Source organism: Arctopsyche grandis, chromosome 7, assembly GCF_051622035.1.
Source record: "Arctopsyche grandis isolate Sample6627 chromosome 7, ASM5162203v2, whole genome shotgun sequence".
Taxonomy (NCBI): Eukaryota; Metazoa; Arthropoda; class Insecta; order Trichoptera; family Hydropsychidae; genus Arctopsyche; species Arctopsyche grandis.
In genome coordinates, this window is record NC_135361.1 from 24,808,449 (window position 1) to 24,831,308 (window position 22,860).

At 36.5% G+C, this 22,860-nt stretch overlaps 1 protein-coding gene across 1 annotated transcript in view; it reads left to right on the top strand.

Annotated features, from left to right (window-relative positions):
* The first annotated feature begins 459 nt into the window (after positions 1 to 459).
* Positions 460 to 22,860, top strand: part of Toll-6 (Toll-like receptor 6) — a 211,151-nt gene continuing 188,750 nt past the window's right edge. The window contains exon 1 of the mRNA XM_077434289.1: positions 460 to 4,645. Coding sequence (XP_077290415.1) covers positions 753 to 4,628 — 3,876 coding nt within the window. The 5' untranslated portion in view covers positions 460 to 752 and the 3' untranslated portion in view covers positions 4,629 to 4,645. The remainder of the gene's footprint in view (positions 4,646 to 22,860) is intronic.

A 22,860-nucleotide genomic window follows, 5' to 3' on the forward strand; every position in this document is an offset into this window, starting at 1 on the left:
GAATATAACTCAAAATAAAAATTCATAATCATTTTTCTAACAATATGACTACACTTTTCTTTATAATTAATCCATTTTTATTATTTCTACTATCCATTTTGACATATTTTATAGCTTCAACTGATTTGACACTAAGCAGTCGATGTGTACCAATCAACAGAATGATTACACGTGTCTGTACAATTTCCAATCATACATAATGAAAGTAAGCTGCGAAAAGTGGTGCGAGGAAAATGTGCAACGTGCACGGGTGTCACGTAATGAGGGTGCGTACTTACACACGCACACACACACACGCAAGCGCGCAAACACGCACCGCACACATACACGCACAGAGCGCTCGGCCAAGTTCGGCAATCGTCGTCAGACTTCGCGAATCCCCCTTTTCCCCCACCACGTCCGCCAGCAACCACCACCACTTCGGGTTTCAGTCGCCGTCACTCGTCGCCAGCGACTCTCAGTCGCCTCTCGTCGCGCGTGAGGAGAGGTCGCGTCCCGCGCACACACGCACACGCAAACATCATTCGCGAGACTCTGTCACATTATCACCGACCGGTCAACTGTCGCGCGATCGCACACACGCGCACCGCACCGCACCTGTCGCAATGTCGTGCACGTTCGCGCGTCTCCCGTTCGCGTACCCGATCTTCCGTCGCGGCTATCTCGCGTGCCGTTATTATGAATGAGCGGTGACTTGGCATGCCTCAGGGGTAGTAGTTGTAGCCGCTCTCTCTGTTTGTCACCCCCTCGAAATGACGAACCGCCTGTACCTCGTCTTTTTCGTCTCCATCGTCGTCCTGTTGGAGTGCAGCGGCGGGGACCAAACTCCGATTCCGATCAAGTACGAAGCTCCCGATGACTGTCAGTGGTGGATGCGGGATCCCGACGATTCCGATGACATCGTGCTCGCCTGCAAGTTGAGGACGATCAACAGCGAATTCGACACGACGAACTTCAGTGCGATTCCTCCCGAGCACACGAGCTCGCTGAGGATCGAGTGCAACGAAGCTCTGCTGCTGCGAAGCTCTTTGGACGATAAGAGCTTTGCTCACCTGGTCAACCTGCGAGAACTCACCATCGACCATTGCAAGTTGGGAAAGTGGCCCAGTGGTGTTTTGACGGGGCTCAGGGATCTTCGCAATTTGACAGTTCGTACTCAGAACACGAGATGGAGTGCTATGAATTTGGAACTGGCGGCCGACAGTTTCCTGCCGGTGCGTCAGTTGGAAAAGTTGGACTTGAGTTGCAACAATATTTGGTCCTTCCCCGAAAACATATTCTGTCCTCTGACTAATCTCATGTATATGAACGTGTCGCAGAATCGCTTGCAGGATATCAGCGACTTGGGTTTTCGGGAGAAGACGACTCCTCAGCCGTTGATCAGCACTCAAGACGATGGCGAGTCTCCCTCGTCGCATCTTCCTTCTACTACGTCTCCGTGTTCTTTGGACATTCAAGTTTTGGACGCTTCCTTCAATCACTTCGTCCTGCTGCCTACGAACGGTTTTAGTGAACTTCGTCGTTTGAATGTGTTGCATTTGAGTGATAACGAAATTTCGATGGTTGCCAATAAAGCGTTTGGTGGGTTGAAGACTTTGGAAATCATCGACTTGTCCAATAATAAAATCGTGGCTCTTCCTCCGGAGCTGTTTCACGATTGTATGAACAACATCAAAGAGATATATCTGCAGAATAATTCAATCAGTGTCCTCGCTCCGCGCTTGTTCGCGAATTTGAACCAATTGCTCGCTTTGGATCTGTCGATGAACAATTTGAACAGCAATTCGATAGACAGCCACACGTTCACGGGTCTCATCAGGATGGTGTTGTTGAATCTGTCCAATAATCGTTTGACGAAATTGGAGCCGAACATGTTCAGCGATTTGTACACGTTGCAAATTTTGAATCTTCAACACAACATGTTGGACACTTTGCCGGCGGACGTGTTCGCGCCTATGAATAATTTGCACACCCTCATAATTTCGCACAATCGGATAACGTACTTGGATGCGTACTCTCTGAACGGATTGTACGTGCTGTCTCTGCTATCTCTGGATGATAATTCGCTGGAGGGTATTCATCCCGAGGCGTTCAGGAACTGCTCTTCGTTGCAAGATCTCAATTTGAATGGCAACGTGCTGACGAAAGTACCGCTAGCCCTCAAAGATATGCGTCTGTTGCGAACGATCGACTTGGGGGAGAATATGATAAGTTCCCTCGACGAGCCCGGATTCAAAGGCATGACAAACGTATACGGACTCAGATTGATCGGAAACAAACTCGAAAATATAAGCAAGAGTGCCTTCTCAGATCTGCCTTCGCTGCAGATTATGAACCTGGCCAGGAATTCAATAAAAAATATCGAGCTCGGAACTTTTGACGATCTACCCAAACTTCAAGCGGTGCGTTTGGACGATAACATGTTGGAAGAGATCAACGGAATATTCTCCAAAGTCCCGAGTCTACTTTGGCTCAACATATCCGATAACAAGATAAAATGGTTTGACTACGCTCTCATACCGCCGACTCTTCAGTGGTTGGACTTGCACAAAAACAACATCTCAAAGCTCGAAAACCATTTCGGACTAGACAGCGAATTGCATTTGCAAACTTTGGACGCCAGTTTTAATAAATTATACGAAGTCACCGCGAGTTCGGTTCCCAGCAGTATTGAATTGTTATTCCTCAACGACAACCTGATCACAAACGTCGAAGCGCACACTTTTCTCAAGAAGAAAAACTTGACTAGGGTCGACCTTTATGCAAATCAGATCGTCCGCATGAATTTGAGCGCATTGAGTTTAACCCCCGTGGATCCGGAGAGAAATCTGCCGGAATTTTACATCGGAGGAAATCCATTTCAGTGCGATTGCACCATGGAATGGTTGCAAAGAATCAATAAATTGGATCACTTGCGTCAACATCCCCGCGTTATGGACTTGGAGAGTATATATTGCAAACTTTTATTCAACCGTGATCGAGTTTATATACCGTTGATAGAGGCAGAATCTTCACAGTTTCTCTGCACGTACAAAACTCATTGTTTCGCCTTGTGTCATTGTTGCGATTTTGACGCTTGCGATTGCGAAATGACCTGTCCGACAAATTGCACTTGTTATAACGATCAATCGTGGTCGGCCAATGTTGTCGATTGTTCCGGTGCTGGTTATGTAGAAATGCCTAGCAGTATTCCGATGGATGCGACAGAAGTGTATTTGGATGGGAACAACTTCGGAGAACTGTCGAGCCACTCTTTCATCGGCAGAAAAAATCTCAAAGTTCTGTACGCGAACAATTCCAACATAGCCGCCGTGTACAATCATACATTCAGCGGGCTGAAGCGTTTGACTATTTTGCATTTGGAGAATAATTACATAAAAGAATTGTTGGGTTTCGAGTTGGCCACTTTGGAGAGTTTGCGCGAGTTGTACTTGCAGGGCAACAAGATTCACTATATCGACAATAGGACGTTTATAGAGTTGAAGCAGTTGGAAGTGTTGAGATTGGACGGCAACAGAATATACGGATTGGCAGTGTGGCAATTCACGTTGAATCCGTATTTGGTCGAAATTGGACTTGCTGAGAATCCGTGGTCGTGCGATTGTACCTATTTGCGCAAGTTTCGAGAGTGGTTGCGGTATAATACGGGAAAGGTCGTGGATTACAATAAGGTGGTGTGCGTTTTTAACAATATTACAAATGCCGTTGGACCGCCTTTGGCTGATTTTAATTCGACCACGTGCTCCAGCTACCTGTTGGGAGGGGCTTCTGCCGTCGAAAGTCAAGTCATCAATGATTATCTTCCGTTGCTTTTGATCACTGTGTGCGCTTTCGTCGTAAGCGTCGGCTTAGTATGTGGATTGTTTTACTATAGGCGTGAGTTGCGTGTTTGGATCTACTCACGTTGTGGACTCAGAATGTGTTACAAGACTACGGCTTTCGAAGAAGAGCAAGATAAAGAGAGGTTGTTCGATGCTTATTTGAGTTATAGTATTAAAGACGAGGCGTTTGTGAGTCAGATGCTAGCGCCTGGATTGGAGGCTGGCGATCCCGGATACAGACTCTGCCTGCACTATAGGGACTTCAACGTTTCGGCCTACGTCGCTGACACTATCATAGAAGCGGTCGAATCGTCGAAAAGGACTATTGTAGTGTTGTCGAAAAACTTTATACATAATGAGTGGTGCCGGTTCGAATTCAAGTCGGCTCTGCACGAAGTGCTCAAAGAGAGAAGACGGAGACTGATCATAATCTTGATGGGCGAGCTTCCGATGCGGGATCTGGATCCCGATCTGAGGCTGTACCTGAAGACGAACACTTGCATCGAATGGGGCGACCGTCAGTTCTGGCAGAAGCTGAGGTTCTCGATGCCCGACGTGAAGAAGTCCTGTCACCACCAGAGGTCCACGGTGAATATTTACGCATCAGTGAGTCCAGGCCAGCCAGAGCGTTCGCGGAGTCCAGCCCTGCCACCGCCTCCGCCCCCCGGGAAGCCGCCCCTGTTCCTGGGGGGGACCATGGGGGGCGTAGGCGCCGTCGTGGGGTCTCCTCTGGCCTCTTTGGGACCCCAGCGAGACATGTGCGATCCTCGAGACCAGCGCCGTTTGCACCAACCTCTCTGGGCGTAGCGCATGATCCATCGCAGGTAAGGTTGAACAATGCAATCTGTCAACCAAACCGCTTTATTCCAAACCCAGCTATATATCCTCAATATGAAACTTTCGTATATTGTGAAAGTATACTCCTAAATATTGTATATGAAGTATTATTATATTATAGTTATATAAGCCAAGTGATATTAGTTATTTGTATGAAATAAATATGAGACCATAGAGCTTTCGCGAGGTACAGCTGGCTGCCTAGATGTTTAAGCGATGTGTAAATTTATACTAATCAAAGTTGTACAAATTATATTGAATTTGCAATCGTATGCGGAATGTGTCAAACGTTTGAGTTGTTTAATTTGTAATTTCAAAAGGAAAACCTTGAATAGTACAATAGCTACATACATAAATATATAAAAAGTTCATTAGTCATTGCTTCGTTAGCACACACATGTGAGTTGAAAATTTAAATATTTATTTTAGATTTCTAATGAGTTGATGCGCTTGTAGGATCAATAAAAATTAATATATTGATGCGTTTGAAATGTTCCGTCTTTGATTGCGTATGTGTAAATAAATAGGCCTCACGTGTGGGTTTTTTCCGCGTTTGTATCAAACGCGGTTTGTAATCCGAAGTATCGATATAAGTCTGATAATTTTTTCGCATAATGAATTATCTTCATGTAAATACTAATAGTTCCTATGGAAGCGAATATTAAATAACATTATGTGGATATGAACAAATATATTTATTGTCGCACGTGTAGAAAGAGATAAATAAATGAAATTGTGCAATGGATGAGATAATACAATTTTTAGCGTGGCTTTGGCCCCGGCGCAAATGTCGGAAAAGGGACGAGAGAAAATCTAACGGAAATGAATCGCCCAATAAAGGAAAATCTCATTTTTCGCATTCCCCTCGATCATTTGTCACGAAAGCCACACTAAATTTTGTACCGTGTGTGATGTGTGCTTTCAGAAAATAGAACAAAAATTTCGCTTATTAAATCTAAAATTTAATTTTTCAATTATTTTGTTTTGTTATTTTTTTATTTTATTTTTTTATTCGCACACACTCATTTTGTCTTTAAAATTGGTAAAAATTACACACTTTATTATTTAATTATTTTTTCTGTAATATAAAAAGAAAACAATGTGAAATGTTTATTTTTTTATTGTATTATAAATTATTGATGATTCAACCAAAATTTTAACGATATTTTATACATATATGGACATAGTCGTAGAATACGTTATTGTTGTTATTTTATTTTTATTGTTTTTTTATTTTAATTTCTGAACAATAAAACAATTTTATCGAACTTGAAAACTCTCTATTTTCTGTTATCACCCTTTTCACCATAACACTATGACTCAGAAAGATATTTGAATGAAAGACTTTCAACATGATTCAAACACAATACATACATATACATATGTACATGGCAACATTTTTTAACTCATACAAAAATACACATAAAAAACAATTTGACATAAAATTTAATTAAAATATGACTTTTTCAATGTGATTTTAAACTGAAAATGTGTTTGATAATACTATTTTGAAACTACACATTTAAACCAAGTGCGAATTATGTATGTACCTACATATACAATATTGTATTTTAATACTAAATGTAAGAGTAACAATAATAATACATTTTCTATTGAAATTTTCCGTATACATATGAAAAATTTTGATTCATAAAAGCTCGTCAATGTTCAAATCTACCGAAAAAAAAAATTATACAAATTTTCACAACGTCATATGTGCTTCACATTCGTACCCAGATCAATGTGTCATTTTCAAAAATCCTCAATATTTTTTTTCCCATTTCAAAAGAGACCTAATAGCACCCAGTTTAGAAATCCGTCCTATCCATAGACAGACAGAATCAGGAAGATGGGGGGTTGCAAAAAAGCACAAAAGTGAGCAGCCCTCAAAGGGACACTCGCTTCGCATACCATGCGACCAAACAAACAGATGCACCGCTGCACCCGCTTCGTGTGCAGATAATACGCGCATTTACAAATAGCGCATTATCATCCCCAGAGGACTCGAACAACAACAACAGCCACCACAGATTCGCGTCACAAAATGTACAATTGAGAGATAAAGGCTCAACGATGGAGATGCTTATTTGCCCAACGCAAAAACTCAACTGTGAATTTACATAGATATCTTTGTCACGTTTTTTGCTACATCGAGTTAAATCTCTCGTTGTGATTCCAAAGTTCAAACACTATCTGACAGGTCCAGATAGGCGGTCATTCGAAATTGTCTCCTTTTAAAAGTAGTGATGCCGATTTTGAGCGTAGCTCTCGAATGTACGTACATATGTATGTATATAATGGTACAATTTTTCATGGTTTATCCGATTTAAATCATTTTGCCGTCGTTTTTATAATAGAACCAACCAATTTGATATCCGCAACTTCATAAATCTTTTTTTTTTAGTAAAAGCAACTTAATGGCAATATAAAAACCAAATATTTAAATATGATATAAAATTCATACATCTCCGATTATTAACGCTAATTTAGCACGCACATTACACGCTGTATTGTGCCATTTAAACATGATTTAATATGTATCGAATAGAATTTATTGCGAAATGCAAATAAATCCTTCAAATGAAGCCGTATTTAAAATAATATAATTTATTCGATTAACCGATAGATAGCATAATAATAAAACATTCATAATAATAATCGGAAACATGAATCAGTACATCCATAATATACATATAAAATATATATATACCTAACGGTTGTGAAACGTTCATCGCTTCGAACAAATTACAAGCGTGGAAGTTTTTTTTTATTCTTCTTGTTTTTCGAACGATAAATTATATTTCATCTTTGGATTTCAAGTCGAATGTATCTGTGTTTTTGTAATATACTAGGATGTGTTTAATATAGTGTTGAATTTACGATTTAAAACAGTCGAACTTGTGCCGCGCTTAAGGCAGGTATTGACGTTGAGATTTATCTAGCAATGGCAATTCTTTAACAATTTGTTTTTCAATTGGTTCACAGCTAGATAAGGCTTTCGTAGTCTCTTTTTAGCTTAACCGGAAGTAGTGCTTTCATTAATTTTGTTACATGTTTGATTTTAAACATTTGATTTCACCGTGTTAAACATTTGAAGATACTATTTGCCATATTTTTAATACTTAGGAAAGGTGATATAACCGATGGACCGAATTTTATATTTTCTCATGATGCCATTATCGGGCTGCCACTGTTCTATGGTATTAAATTTGTATATTGATTTTATAGGTGATAATTTTTTGAAATCATATAATATTTCAAAAAATGGTGGTGACATAGTGGTTAGGATGTTTTTTGCCAATTTGATGGCACACTCTTTCAACAATGAAATCAGATAAATTGGTTTGCCAATTTATCAATGTAGCCTGACCAGCAGCACTACAGAAATACTTGAAATAAATTCTTTTCAATCGAGGTCAACCAACAGGATTGGACCCGGCAATCTCTCGGTGGGCATTAACTCAACCTGCTGGCTAATATTGTCATTAGTAGGTTATTTATTATCTTTAGTGGTTTCCCGTTGCCTTCTGAGGTAGAAATGACCTCTGATTTTGGTAGAACTTTTAATGACGCTGAATTTTTAGACTTTAAGATAAATTGAAAATTCTACAACTTCTTAATCAATGAATTGATGACACTTTGTTTCTATTATAGTTATAGTTAGCCAGCAGTATGGCTCGGCGGTTGCGTTTATGTTTAGCACCGAGAGGTTACTGGGTTCGATATCTTGTTAATCTTTGGTGCTACTGGTCAGACTTTAAATATTGTGTTTCCTATCGGAGTTTGCCAATTTATCTGATTTCATTGTTGAAACGGTTCCTCCATGAAATTGGCAAAAACCATCCTACCATGTCACAAATATCTGAATTTGATTTATGTACAAGTCTAAATCCATAGATGTTTCTATGGATTAATTCATAATTAATTGATCGTCTTCTGCAGCCTCTCGAAATACAGCGATCTATGTAATAAAAAAATGCTGCAATGTTTGTAATTAATTGCCTAGGAAGGCGCATTGGGGTTTACCTGTTAGGCCTTCCTGGTATATAATATATATATATGTAAAAATAAAAATAAAATAAATAAATATGTATGTATAGTCAGAGCCTCGTTTGTAGACGAATCTCTAGGTCAATGGCCACCTTTAGGTGTAGGTACGTAGATGGGTACCCATTCACTCCTACCGGTTATTTAATTTGGAAATAAACATAGGCACATCTCTAGGTACATGTCCAGAGAGCCGGTTTTGGTATTTTCAACAATATTGGGGGGTAATAAAAGCCGAATGCCCCCCTGGCAGATTAAGTCCGCGGCGGGGGACACAAAGAGTCTCCTTGTTTATTGGCCATGTCCTTCCAATAATGGTGGGCGAGGGTGAATTTTAAAAGGACACCCGACTGACATAAAGGGTGCATCCTGGCAAAGCCGATTATGTTCAGAATAAATAAAATCCCCGCTGCTGCAGCTCAAAACGGCAGGTTGTGTGCGAGTGTGTACCGTCCCCTATCTACGTTGCAAAAACAATTATTTTCGCACGAATATGTGAAATTTCAGCACAAAGAGAACGAGGTAGAAATAAAATAAAAATAGCATCCAGAACTTAAACGGATTCGGCCGAGGATTATCTATTGTCGCGTATATTCTCGGTTTAATTTTTGAATTATTCTAATCCTCGGCGCTCTCTATTTACACGGTTTAATTTCATTTTATCGCATGAAGATTGTTTTCATTTGACACTGCTGTGAATGTTGTGACTTTTAGTATATTAAATTTTATGTAATCGTGAAACGTATTAAAAGCGTTTCGTTCACATTTTTGCGATAATATCCACTACATAGTATTCCACTCTAAATAATTGACGATAATTATACGAAAATCGTTTTAGAATTGAATTTTATTCATACATAGCTCATTTTTGAGTTATTTCCCGATAAGTATATACTCATATGTAAAAAATACTAAATATATGAAAAATTAATTTTAATATCTAAGACGATTTAATATAATGTCTGATTAAGTAATTGAACGTTTCTTGGAAAATATTAGGTATATATGTATATTGGATTTAGAACTAATTTTTCATTCCTGTCGGAAGTTTGTCTGATTCGTGATCTTATAAAACAATTACAAACAATTGAAATAAATTGTATTCCGAAATCGATTAAATTAAATTTGTTTTATTGGAATATAATTTTCTTCTAATAATAAATAAACAATATTAACTTCAAAGTCATCGCGATTTGGCATTGAGTTTTTTTCTTACCGAAATAAATTATGTATTTTAAATCTCAAATATTATCATCATCGGATAAAACGAGCATTATTGTCGTAATGGACTGCGTGATTGATTACGAATAATCCATAATAGGATTTAGCAGAATAATGAGCATAAAAAATAATAATAAACAAATAGAAAGTGAATGATTGAGCGTCTCACTGAACTTAACGATCCATCATGGCGAATTATTATAATATTATACTTGCGCTTGCAAGATTCACTTGACGGATCAAAAATATCGTAAGATTCACCTGTATGTATTCCAAATCTAAGGGATCGACAGAACATACTCAAAGATTTATTACTTTTATACCTGTCGTTTGTATAACGGCGACTGAGAATTCTACCTGCTCTCTATATATAATTCAAACCCAAACGATCCACTCAAAATGGGACATTCGAATGGTTTTTTTTTTATAGCATATTGTTATTGGATGCTTATTTTTTTCACAATAGTATTACAATATTTGGACTAGTAATGGGTAAATAATTGTTTTCTGGCAAAATTTCCAAAGTGTGCGTAATTGGAACTTGGAGACGCTTCTAGAGCGTCTCTTCGGTGGAAGTTTCCTTCGGAAACTTGGCGTCTTAATGCGAAAATAATGACGGGGTTGGTATTTATTTGTAACTATCGTCCGTTCCGAATCTGTTTGTGTGTTTCGAATCTATGTAGTTTTGGAAAATGTGTAAGTTTTGCGAATTGCTCGACCGAGATTCAATTCACGAATAACGTAGTAGTTGTCGGATTACTCTTTAAGGCTCTGTATGTATCTACATACACGTATGTACATACATATATTTATATATATATATATATATATATATATATATATATATATATATATATATATATATATATATATATATATATATATATATATATATATATATATATATATATATATATATATAAAGGAGAGATCACAGCAGCCGCGAAGCCATAAAACATCGAACCCGTTTATTAGAGACTGGCTGTGTGAACCGACAGACTCTCGTCCCGCGATCCCTTTGATTGCCTCGTGTACGCCAAACTCGTTAAATTCACGATCAATTGAACGATCGTCATGCAAAATGTATTAACTGGATGGTTTAACGCCACTGTTGTTGAAATTCGTTCAAAACTTTCGAATTAATGTATAAGAATGTTTACTTTCTTGATATTTTACTTTAAAATTGGGACTATTTGATGCTATCGGTCTTCTATAGGAAGTTCAGTTTAAGTTCATACTCTGGTTCAAAGTCTATCATTTCCACGCTTAATCATCATCGCCGTATTGTACAAATTCCCTCGCAAAAGGATGATATAATTATGGTTGCATTTTCATAAACATTTAAATGGTTACGAAAAGTGCAGAAAATTACATGCATGATGCTAGCGTTAGTTTCGCTTACACTTCACAACTCCAATGATTTGTTAGAAAGTACATATGATAGTTGTATGGAATAAAAATTATATATCCAATGATTATTATTTGCTTATTCAATGTTTTATGCATTTCTTTTATTATGTTCTCGATGTGAAAATTTGTTTTGTTCCAATTTCAATGGCTGCTCATTGTGAAATACGTTCAATCGATATTATTGTATTGAAATATAAACAAATTCAGATATTTTTAAATATTGTTAATGATTAATAGACGGAACGAGTAACTTGAAATCTGGAAATTTAAGACGTATAAAGAATCGTTTTATGACGTAAAAAAATGCTTTATAAGTTTATAACATTTATTATAAAATATTAGCATGCAAAATTTAGAATTTTTAACAATCATATTATTATACATTATTGAAATTTAAAAGACATTTACTTCTCGAATTAGTAGTTTTAGATAAAAAAATATTGAGATGGAAGACCAATCCTTAAAGTAAAAAATTAGCGAAATAATTAAATCGCGGATAAAAATGTGTACAGAAAGTATATTTTTGACTTTATAAATTCGCTAGATAATAATAAGATTAATTCGCTAGATTAATAAGTATTTTAAAGCATTGAAAAATTACAATCAATAGGAAAAACATTTAACCGTTGATTCCAATACTTTTGGCATAGTCGTATTAGATTTTTATTTAAAGACTGTAAAAGCTAAAAAAAATGTAAAAAATGCGCATTTTTTTAAACGCTTATATGTACATACATACAAACATATGTATCTCATAAACAAAAAAAAAACATCAAAAAACATTCGAATTTCGTAGGATTGGTATTTTCTCCACTCCGGTATTTTTTTGCTGCTAGGTTAATCAATACAGGTTTGATAAAATTTATGAATTGCATCTTTAAATATTACAAAATAAAGAGCAAAAGGGCAATTTTAGAAAATAAATAAGTCTAAAGGACAGATCAGTGAAATTAAGGACTATGGTCTGCGTACTTTTACATAATGAACTCTCCAATTATTTACAATGTACATACATATGTAAGTGTCTTAAGAAAGGCTTTTTTTTCTATGGTAATTTAAATAAATTAACTGCATATGATTAGTGTTAGTATTTGAGTGCACCTACACATTCATAATTTGTATTGATCAATCATCTCAAAAAAAAAAAAAAAATCAGAAAATAACGAATAATCTAAATACCTATTATTACTACATTTTCAAATTCAATCAGCAGTTTTTTGATTATATTAAGTACCAAAATTTTATTTAAAAATTCCACTTGGATTCAAAAATTCCAAATATCTCTTTCCGTTTATGGTTAAAATTGTTCAATTTCACATCGAACCTACATACTTCGATAGATTATTTGCACTGTTATTGTATTGGTACTATTTGAAGAAGCGGAATGGTGTGAATCGGCCACCAGATGGATGTTGACCAATCTGTTAGCAAGGTGAGGTACCGAATGGGACGCGGGGTGGTCGGAAGGAGGGATTGTGATGGTTTAGGGGCGAGAATCGATTCTAAATCTGAGGTTCGCGAAACAGCAAACCAGATTTTATTGGAAAGCACTTCACGTACGGCGCAGATTTATCTTCTACGGCCGGGGAGGCGGGTGTGGTGGCGACGGGCGGTCGAAATACACCCCCAGGATACTCCCCGGGGTCGTGGAAAGTGGATCGGAAGAAGGCCAACTTTCGACAAACTCAATTGCCAGTCATGTCAGGCCGCAATAGTCGAGTTAGTGAAACACCTTTAACTTTGATGGACGAGCGGCCATATACACACTAGGACAAATTATCGGCGAAGGCGAAACAATGTTTCCAGTATAAATTTATAACTCGTTAAACGGCGTAATGATATCCTTCGCGGTCGTTATATACAGCCACATTCTCTCCTCGGGATAAGTGGATAGGCTTGCCCACGCACGTTTGCTAAATCATCCGTGCCTACTCGTACGTACCCCTCGATTTCGAATTCAGGTTTGATTCTGTAAGGGTTACGCTAATTTTTGTGCGAAAAGCTCGCAAATGTGACGAGTCCGTGTAGGCGTGGATTAAAAGCTTACGTCACAAACGTCGTTTTCCAAACTGGGGGGGTGCGAGAACCACTGTGGAGCTCGTATTACCCAAACTGATTGGATGTTTTAAGTGCACACACGATTCTGAGCGTGTCTGCTTTCGTTCTAAGAATCTCTTGGGAAGATTTAGTAGTTTTCTAATTTGCTAAGTACAGTTAATGAGGAATAAGTGGAATGATTTTCTGAAGAAGAATCTTGTGAGTAGATGAAACAGATGAAACCAGAACTGTGAAAGGCGGATCCTCATGCCATAGTTTCACGGAAGAACACCAGTCAGATTGCACATGCAAAATATGGGATTAATGTCTCGCCAGTATTCATCACTGTCATCGCTCTGTCATCACGGTCGTAAAATATCACGTGTCTTAAAGATAAAGGAGAAACGGTGCGTAGAGCTATTAGATCAGACTTAGACCTAGAGCTGACTATTGATCTTATGAATATATGTTAGTTGATGACGCTCAAAGTAGTAGTTGACGACTCAATTCGATATTTTATTACAGGTAAACCCAGTTTTTTTTTACACGAGTATTAACAATTCCAAACATTTTACAAAAAAAATTACATTTCATAAAATAATACCATAGAGATATCCACGGCCGAATTCGATTATATACACCCTTTTTTGTTGTTGTTGCGAGAAATACATACATTTTACAGAGTAAGTTACGTGAGTTGTTATTATATTTATAATACCCACTCTCGAAGTCCGAGATGCTAGAAAGTCAAATTTGCCAGGAACGGGAATAGGTTACCAATTTGGCGGAACCGTTTCAATAATGAAATCAGATAAATTGGAAAACTCTGGTACGAAACAGTCGACCTGGAGTCACATAGGTATATCCGAGGTCTGGCCAGCAACACCGGCGCGGGGATTGAACCCATGACCTTTCAGTAGAAAGCATTACACGCTAACCACTGAGCTATGTTGCTGGTTAAAGTTGCTGAAAGTCATATGTTAGAAAAACGGTGTCATCACGTCAATAAAGATTCGAACTTTGGATCTATCTTTCAATGCAAATCTTAAGTTTTCAAGTTGAACCATTAAATTTCTAAATTTGATAAATTAGTAGAACTTTCTATCTAACTTTGATCGTAGATGGTTTTTTTTTTTTGAAAGGGGTCGAATCCTGGTGGTTATTTTCTAGAAAAGCACGACTTTTTTACTGCATTATTTTGAATTTGAATTTATAAAACTTTTATCGGTCGGCTAGTATAATATAATACTGATATGTATGCATATATCATAGTTTTTCTGCAATATTTGCATATTTCTAAAAGAAATCTCGTATGCAAAATGCTTTTATTCGTCTACGAACCATTTTCCAACACATGCTGTCATCTGAAGTAAGATTTATATATATATTACTTTTGATTTTTCTTAGATAAATACATAATATATATGACCTGCTATAGTTGAAAGGAGCGGAAGTCCAATTTTTAGTTCCGGCAACACTATTTCTGTTTGACTTGAGGTATTGCAACACTATTCTGTTTGAATTGAAATTGAAGTAAAATTATATGATATTTTTTCATAATTAACAGCATTTTTCAATGGTTTTGATTTTGAACTTTTTATAATATATAATATGTATGTATATGAGTCGTTATATTTGAAAGTTTAAATTCAAATATATAAGCCGTTATATTTCCAAAAACACTATACCTGTTTGACTTAATTCGCAAATTGTTATCACTTGTTTTAATTCGACATGTCCAGAATCTCGGAATAGCAGAGTAAATATATTACAAACCACCAGTATTTTTAAATATTGTTAAACGCAGAACATTATATTAAATGTTTTGCGAAATATTTTTCCAAATGAAGAAAAGTGGACTTTGCCACTTTCAAATATAACGGCTCATGTTTAGAAGGATTTTTTTTATATAAAAGAAATACGGGTTGTAAAAAGTTTGAAAAGCGTCGAAGCAGAGCTTTCATTTATAAAACGAATCGGGTGTACACGTACGTGAGTGCGCTATTAAATCCAGATTTCGTGAGTGTACAGCTATTTGCACAGATTCAATTTAATAAAAATAAATTTGGAGCGCGTGACGATTACATCGTTTGCGATATTAATTATGATCCGTTTCATCCTACGCGTCTAATCCTCAAATTAAATCGGAATGGGTTTTCACAACCCTGTGGGGCAGAAGTTTCGAAGGACTCTCTCTCTCTGGTCGGGCATTTATTGGTCGTTTGGGCCAAAAGTAAGCAACCAGAGAGGGAGAGAGAGGGCCACGAGAAGTGAGATAACCTCGTCGGCAGACTACACAAATTACATGGAAGCTGCCTGTATCTCGGTTGTTTCATCGGACTCTCTGGCACCAGCAACCTTCCATAATGATCCAATGTCGATTTGAAGAAAACGAGCGCAAACTATGAGGTGTGATGAACGTCAGACCATCAACGGTAATACACCCTGAGCTTTGTAATCGAGAATTCCGAAAGATTATGATCTTACATAAGATGAATTTTCGGAGTTTGAAAGCATTGAAATTTTCGTGTATAGAAATCGAAACCGTTGAAAGTGAGAGTTTGCTCTTATGCCATATCGAAGTATTGAAATTGGAGCAGTGAGCGGAGTTGCGTAATTGAGCTCTTCAATTCACATTACTCATAGAAAAATTACCATTTTTGAAATATATGTATGTAGTATGTATGTCAGCTACGTTCTATGTACTGTTACTTAATTGAGTAATTGGTTTAAAGGAAATTGATTCTATGATCCAATTTATGGGCTGTGGGTTGTGTAAAAAAATACGAGTAGGTTCAAGCTGTAAGTTTAAATTTTATTCAAATATTGTAAATTTGAATAAAAGTGCTTCAACTGTACTCAACTTATGATGTTGAGTACTTACTTAGTTTTACGATCAAGTACTCAACTTATGATGTTGTGCAATTGATAGTTTGCACAACGTGAACTTTATGATAATGGATTTTGTATTTATTATAAGAAATTCATAATTATTAATATATTTCCTAGTCGTACATCATCATCATTCACTGCTGCATGAAGGCCTCTCCAACAAGCTTCCATTCGTCTCTGTTTCTCTCACCGATCTCATTCCACACATTTTCCTGATTTCATCCACCCATCTTCCCGGTCGCCTTTCTTGTGCCGTTTTACATTCTCTCGGGTACCATTTGAGCACTTATTTCGTCCATCTATTGTCCGTTCTTCTAGCTACGTGACCCGATCACTGCAATTTGAATATCTTTACTCTCACTGTTACACTAACCACATTTGTCATACTTCTTAGCCACGTATTCCGATTTCTATCTCTCCTCGTTATGCCAAACATACAGTGTTCCATACTTCTTTAAAGTGCATATTCATTATAAAAGATGATTGAGATTCTGAAAATATATTTGAAGTTCATAAAAATTCTTTCTAGCTCATTGGAAATTTACAACTTCTTGTTTCTTCTACGTTACCAACAACAATACTGTCCTTCAAACATATCTCAAATGATAGTTTTATTATGTCCTTATTTTGCCTAGTTTCGCAAAGATAGATTTTGTCAGTTTAATATATTCATAACTAAATCACACCACGGATAAATGACTATCAAATTTATTTTTTGTTTAAAAACTTTCTTAAAAAAGCGTTTCCATAATAAATTATAAGGATTTGTTGGGTTATGGTTTAAATGAAATTGAGATGAATTTAACTGTGACGCATTTTTCAAATATTTTTTTCGACTTTCAGAAGTTGATAGACCATGATTCGTGTAACATTAAATCTGAATTTACAAAACCTGAATAAATTATAATACACTTTTTCAGTCGAGGCATTGTATGATGATTGGAACGATAAAATAGACCATTATACAAATAGTTTTCAACAAGGGGGGGGTGCACACACACACACATACTCATACATATGTATATTATACAAAATTGTAACATGGGGATATGCAAACGAAGTTCGGGTTCGAAAATAAACCCACAGTGTCACATCAATCAATAAGCATTGTGGATCGGTTGATGTCGCATTCAAGATGACAGATCGCCGATTATGAATATGAATACGAAAGGGTTAACGCTGAGAGACGCTCCCTCTCGACCATACAAAATGCACTCCCCAAACCCATCTCCTATGAACTAGAACGATGGGGGATCTATTTTGGTGGCACGACGCGACACACGAGATTAGTGCACAAAGGCACCAGGTATACATTAGTTATCCCTGTGACACGGGGTACGAGCTTTTGGCGGAGCTTACACGTGTAAAAGCTCGCGTGGCGCGATCGAGATTCCTCTGGGTATGAGATCACTTACCTACTCCGAAAACATCGTTTCCACTTTTTACAAACCTCTTTTTGAATATGCTAATAACGTTTGCTTTATTTAGATGTCATTTTTAATTTCTCGTATGCATGTACATATGTAGTTTGCAGTGGATTTCGATATAGCATATGACAAACATTTTTACGATGTATGTATGTATGTACATATGTCCTAGAATAATCCTCACTTCGACGAAAATTTTAGATTTTTTTTGCGTTTCCAATAAGTAGATGTTTCTTGGTGAAGGTCTCGTTGTCTTTTTCTTTTCTTCTAGGGATTAACGGGTAGCATAAGCGTATTATATTTAAACTACACTTAAAAGAATTAAAGGACCACCCTGTATGAATTACATGTAATGGTGTCTGAGAAGTGTGTATGATTTGTATAGACAAAAGATTGTCAGCGAAATTAATGGGTTATAAGTTTGATGAAGATGACAAAAATAGGTGATGCAAGTGTCATGAATTGAAATAATATTGATTCGGACGTTTAAAATATTGGAAAGGTATTCAAGATAAATTAGGAGGCTTAGTAGGCCAGAACTGCGTTGATATGAATAATTAGATTGAGATAATCTTTGACTTATTTTAATCTTAAGGCATGAAAGATGTCTGTTATATGAGCCGTTATATTTTAAAGTAGCGGAAGTCCAATTTTCAGTTCCAAGAACACTATTCCTGTTTGACTTAATTCACATATTGTTATCACTTACTTTAATTCGATATGTCCAGACTCTCGCAAAAGCAGAATAAACGTATTACAAGCCAATAGTATTTTAAAATATTGTTTAACGCAAAATATGATATTTATTGTTTTGCGAAATATTTCTCGAAATGAAGAAAAGTGGACTTATACCAATTTCAAATATAACGGCTCATATGTATGTGGTTAAAACTGCATAATTATGTATTTGTTATATAACGAAGTTTTACATTCTTTAAAATTGAGTTTAGTTTATTGCCCTTGAAATGAGATAATGTTTGGTAATCTACCAGTAATCAATGTTGGTGATTTTGTTGGAAATTATGAAAAATTGAGGATAGAAATTCCCTATTTGGATCATTCAAGTGTTGCTCATGGTTATGAGAGTGCTCAGATTTGAACTTTGCTTTGCAGCACCATCGTTATGTCATTTAGCAAACATTGTCGGTAAATAACGACACTGTCAAGTCAATGACTCATCGTTGTATGTAAGTTCAGTTACGCGTATCTGTGAATGTCTAAAGATTGACAGGAGAGTCGGTGCTAATTAGTTTTTAAAAAATTCCACAGTGTCGTTTTAAAATTTACGTTGCTTCGAAACGCTTGTTTTGCACTTTACCTGATCGCTTCGCATTTGTCTATCTCAATTTTCGCCCCGCTCGCATATGTTCGTTAACATTCTTCAATATTTGATCTTCTTTGACACACAGGCGTGTACGCACGACCCTCCTGGAATTTCGTTTCATGTGTACATTCGGAGGGGTTGAAAAGGGAGGTTTCGGGTCTCTTTGGGTACCCTTGCACCCTTGCCCCGATAATTCTGCACTTCCCAAACTGTCGTCGACCTCAGGACCGTAAATCGTCCGTATCGCCAGCCGGCCGGCCGACCCTGCCATCGACACCTCGTAAATATTCCCAGGACTATTTTTATGTGTTTTGCATATGCTCCATGATTTTTTTATGACTTTCCCACCGAAGCGAAAATCTCTGGGCGTCTTCCTCTCCTCCGAGCAACCTGGCGGGAATCCGCTCGTTATTTCAAATCTTGTATCCACTTGAGCGAGGCAAAAAAATGCGAAGGATTCGCGTTACGTGGTTTTTCGAAAGGGTCTTTTTTGGCCTCTCTCCCTAACCCTCAATTACCATTTGCTGTGTCAATATATTTTTTTGTAATATTCAAACACCAACTCTTCTATTCACGCATGGCATATTTAGTGCACAGTTTTAAATAGTTATGAAAGGAGTTTGAGCATGAATTTAAGTGTCATTCATTGACTTCCCCCTCATGCATATTATTACTGCATTAAATTTACCATATAAAATATATGGAACATGTGGTATTAGGCCAAATTGTATACATTTAAACAGTCGGGATCATTTTTTTTTAATTATAAATACAAACGTCTTCATTTCTAATACATGTGGTTAGATAAATAAAATCACAAGTCCTTCCCATGAGTTTTACATAAAGTTTTCAATGCTACTTTGCTGTTTTAAGTGTTCTGAATTCCACTCGTTGGTTCAGGTCAAAACACCGTGTTTGGTATCCCATATTTCATTTGAAGTGTTTTAATAATTGGATATGTGTGTAAGGTTTTTTGTCAATGTAATAATTTATGTACAGGTTGATTCAATAGTCAAAATATGCACCCTTAATGAAAAGGTCGTTTTCAGGTAAACAAAGATACTAAAATTCACATTTCAAATACGAATTTTCTCAATAAATAAAATATTAGGAATAGTGTTGATTAAAATAATTGTGTATAATTCTATCTTGCATTAGTTTCTACATATAATAATAATAATAATAATAATAATAACTTTTTATTCCAGGCGATGGGGAGAACAGTGCAAGCCCCCAAATATTTGAAAGCTCGATTTGAACTAAAACTAAACAAATTATTATATTTTTTCCTATATTATACTAAAATATGTACCACGATATCTTTAAAATCCAAATCAATTAATCGTATTTCTGCTATTCTTTTTAATTTAAGTACCTAGGTGTCTTATCTTTAGGACTTGTCGACTAGCTATCGACCATAATTTATGAGTTTGGCCTTTTTATAGGACCCACACACCCTATTGAGACTAATCAATATAATAAATTAGTATTTAAAACATTTCAATTTGAATTATGTTGACATATTCTAAAACTACCTTAACCTGTAAAAATCCGATTGCGATGCTTTGATATCGTATTCTGATACAAAAATTAAACATTGAATTAATAAAATAAGTAAATTATTGCCACATCGGTTCTGTTTTCTTTCACCTCAACTTATTTATTATAAATATGTATGTTACAGTCCTAGTGTTCACTCTGGTTCGTTCATGAACATACTAGTTTGTTCATACACGAACTATCGGTTTTACTTTAAGTGCTCACATTTAGCTATCTTCACAATGTGTTGCTTGAAACTTTTAGGTGTCAAAACTTTTGAGCGGTCAAAACATTTGACATGTCAAAACGTCAAGTATTTGAGACTGGAAACCACATTACAACGTTGAAATAATTCCTGTTTCCGCTAATTTAAAAAAATATTGCAACTCAGGGTAAACGTACATACATACATAGAGGATGGGACAAACGAAATACCTAAAATCATGCATAATAGTTTGTGCATGAACAAACTAGTTAGTTTGTTCTTTTATGAACAGTATAACTAGCTAGATTGGTTCGTGTATGAACAAACTAGTTTGTTTATGAACGAACGAAATGTACATTCGGACTGTAACATATACATAATATGTTGATTTAACCCTTTTAAAACTTTGTTGACTTTATATTTTACAACACTCATCCTTTCAAATCTTGATATTTTCATTTTCATTTTATTTATTTAGTAATATTACCTTTTGAAAGGAGCACATATATTATTCAGAATTCTTATATAAAAAAAATATATACACAGTTTTCAACAAGCTTCTTCAACGTCACGGGTATACATATTTGCTGTAAAGAGCGCGTCACTCACTTTTTATATGTATCGTACAAGAAAGTGATATCAATCTATTCGGGACAATTCACTTTGTCGAGTGCATTTCGTAGCTTTTTACGCCAAAAGAGAGACACGTTTCAAAGTCGCCATTCACCGGTAATGATGATGGAAGACCTCATTTGTCAGCCGGCCTTTTGAAGATGAGTGCTGTAACGCGATCCGAAACGATATGACACGTCGGGACACACGCTCCAAAAGTGACACAAAGGAATTTCGTCACGATGACGAGGATGCTGCCCAGAATTCTACATGGCATTTGCCGGTGTAATTTCACAACTTTTTAATATATACACATAATACATGCGTAATAAGATAAAAGAGCGCGAGCCAATTTGTCAGTCGGTCGGATTTAAACCGAGCTTACCTTGCCTACGTACTTGTCCGCTCTCGGTATGGAAAAGCATGCATCGATGATGAATGTGGGTGTAGTGCTTTGAGGTAGTACAGTGTATTACAGACGTGGAGGCGTTTTACATTGTCGCGTGTACATACAATCCGTGGTATGCGTCAAAGCTCGTCTTACCCTTTGAACTTCGACTTAAAGTGTATATAACTAGACTGTAGTCTCCCTCGGATTGTTTCCAACTGGCATACTTATATTGTACTTTGAAAGTGAACGATGTGCAACTATTTTAGACGCAGTCCTATACATACATATATTGCATAGCTTTTACATAAAATGTTTCTACTATCGTAGACTGTGCTCTTTTATCGTACATCCGCTTATTATCAGTATTTTTAGGACCGTAGCAATAGAAACAGTCTCTGCCAGAGTGTAGGATAAGCTACGTATAATACATACATATGCCATAAATGTGTATCTAAAAAACGGTGCTTTTGATGATGATAGTCATAATTTGTATCAAATGAATATCTACGATTTAAATGTGTTTATCCTGTGCTGTGATACCGATACTTTTAGTTAGTTTCGCCTGATGGAACTAGCATGTTTATTGCTGCTACATGCATATATGTAATGAAACCTTTTGATTTGAGAATTCTAGGATAATTATTTTATTTAATATAATTAATTTTGCACTTGAGCTAAGTCGTAACAAGTAGAGATATTGGAAAATGTTTCTGGAATGAGTACTATGATGATTCTAGTAACGAGCCGATGAGACAAGTATAGAAACGGAGAGTTCATTTAACGACAATTGATATTCCGCAGGGGACCCATATTTGGGTTTAACAACTTTTTGTACAATGTTATGATTAGAGGTAGGATAGCCAAGGTGCCGCTCATTTTTCCATTGTTGTAAATCCTTTGTAAAAAAGGTTCAGCAAACCTTTAACAATGCATTTACAACATTTGAACAATACGCGGCACCCTCTGGGTCCGGGCTTTAGTTATGATACAAGCAAATATAATACACAAAGTTAAAATAATATACTTACATCACAATATTGGTACTATTAATAGCTTCAATTGATCAAAAACAATTTATCGTATTTGATGTTAAAATG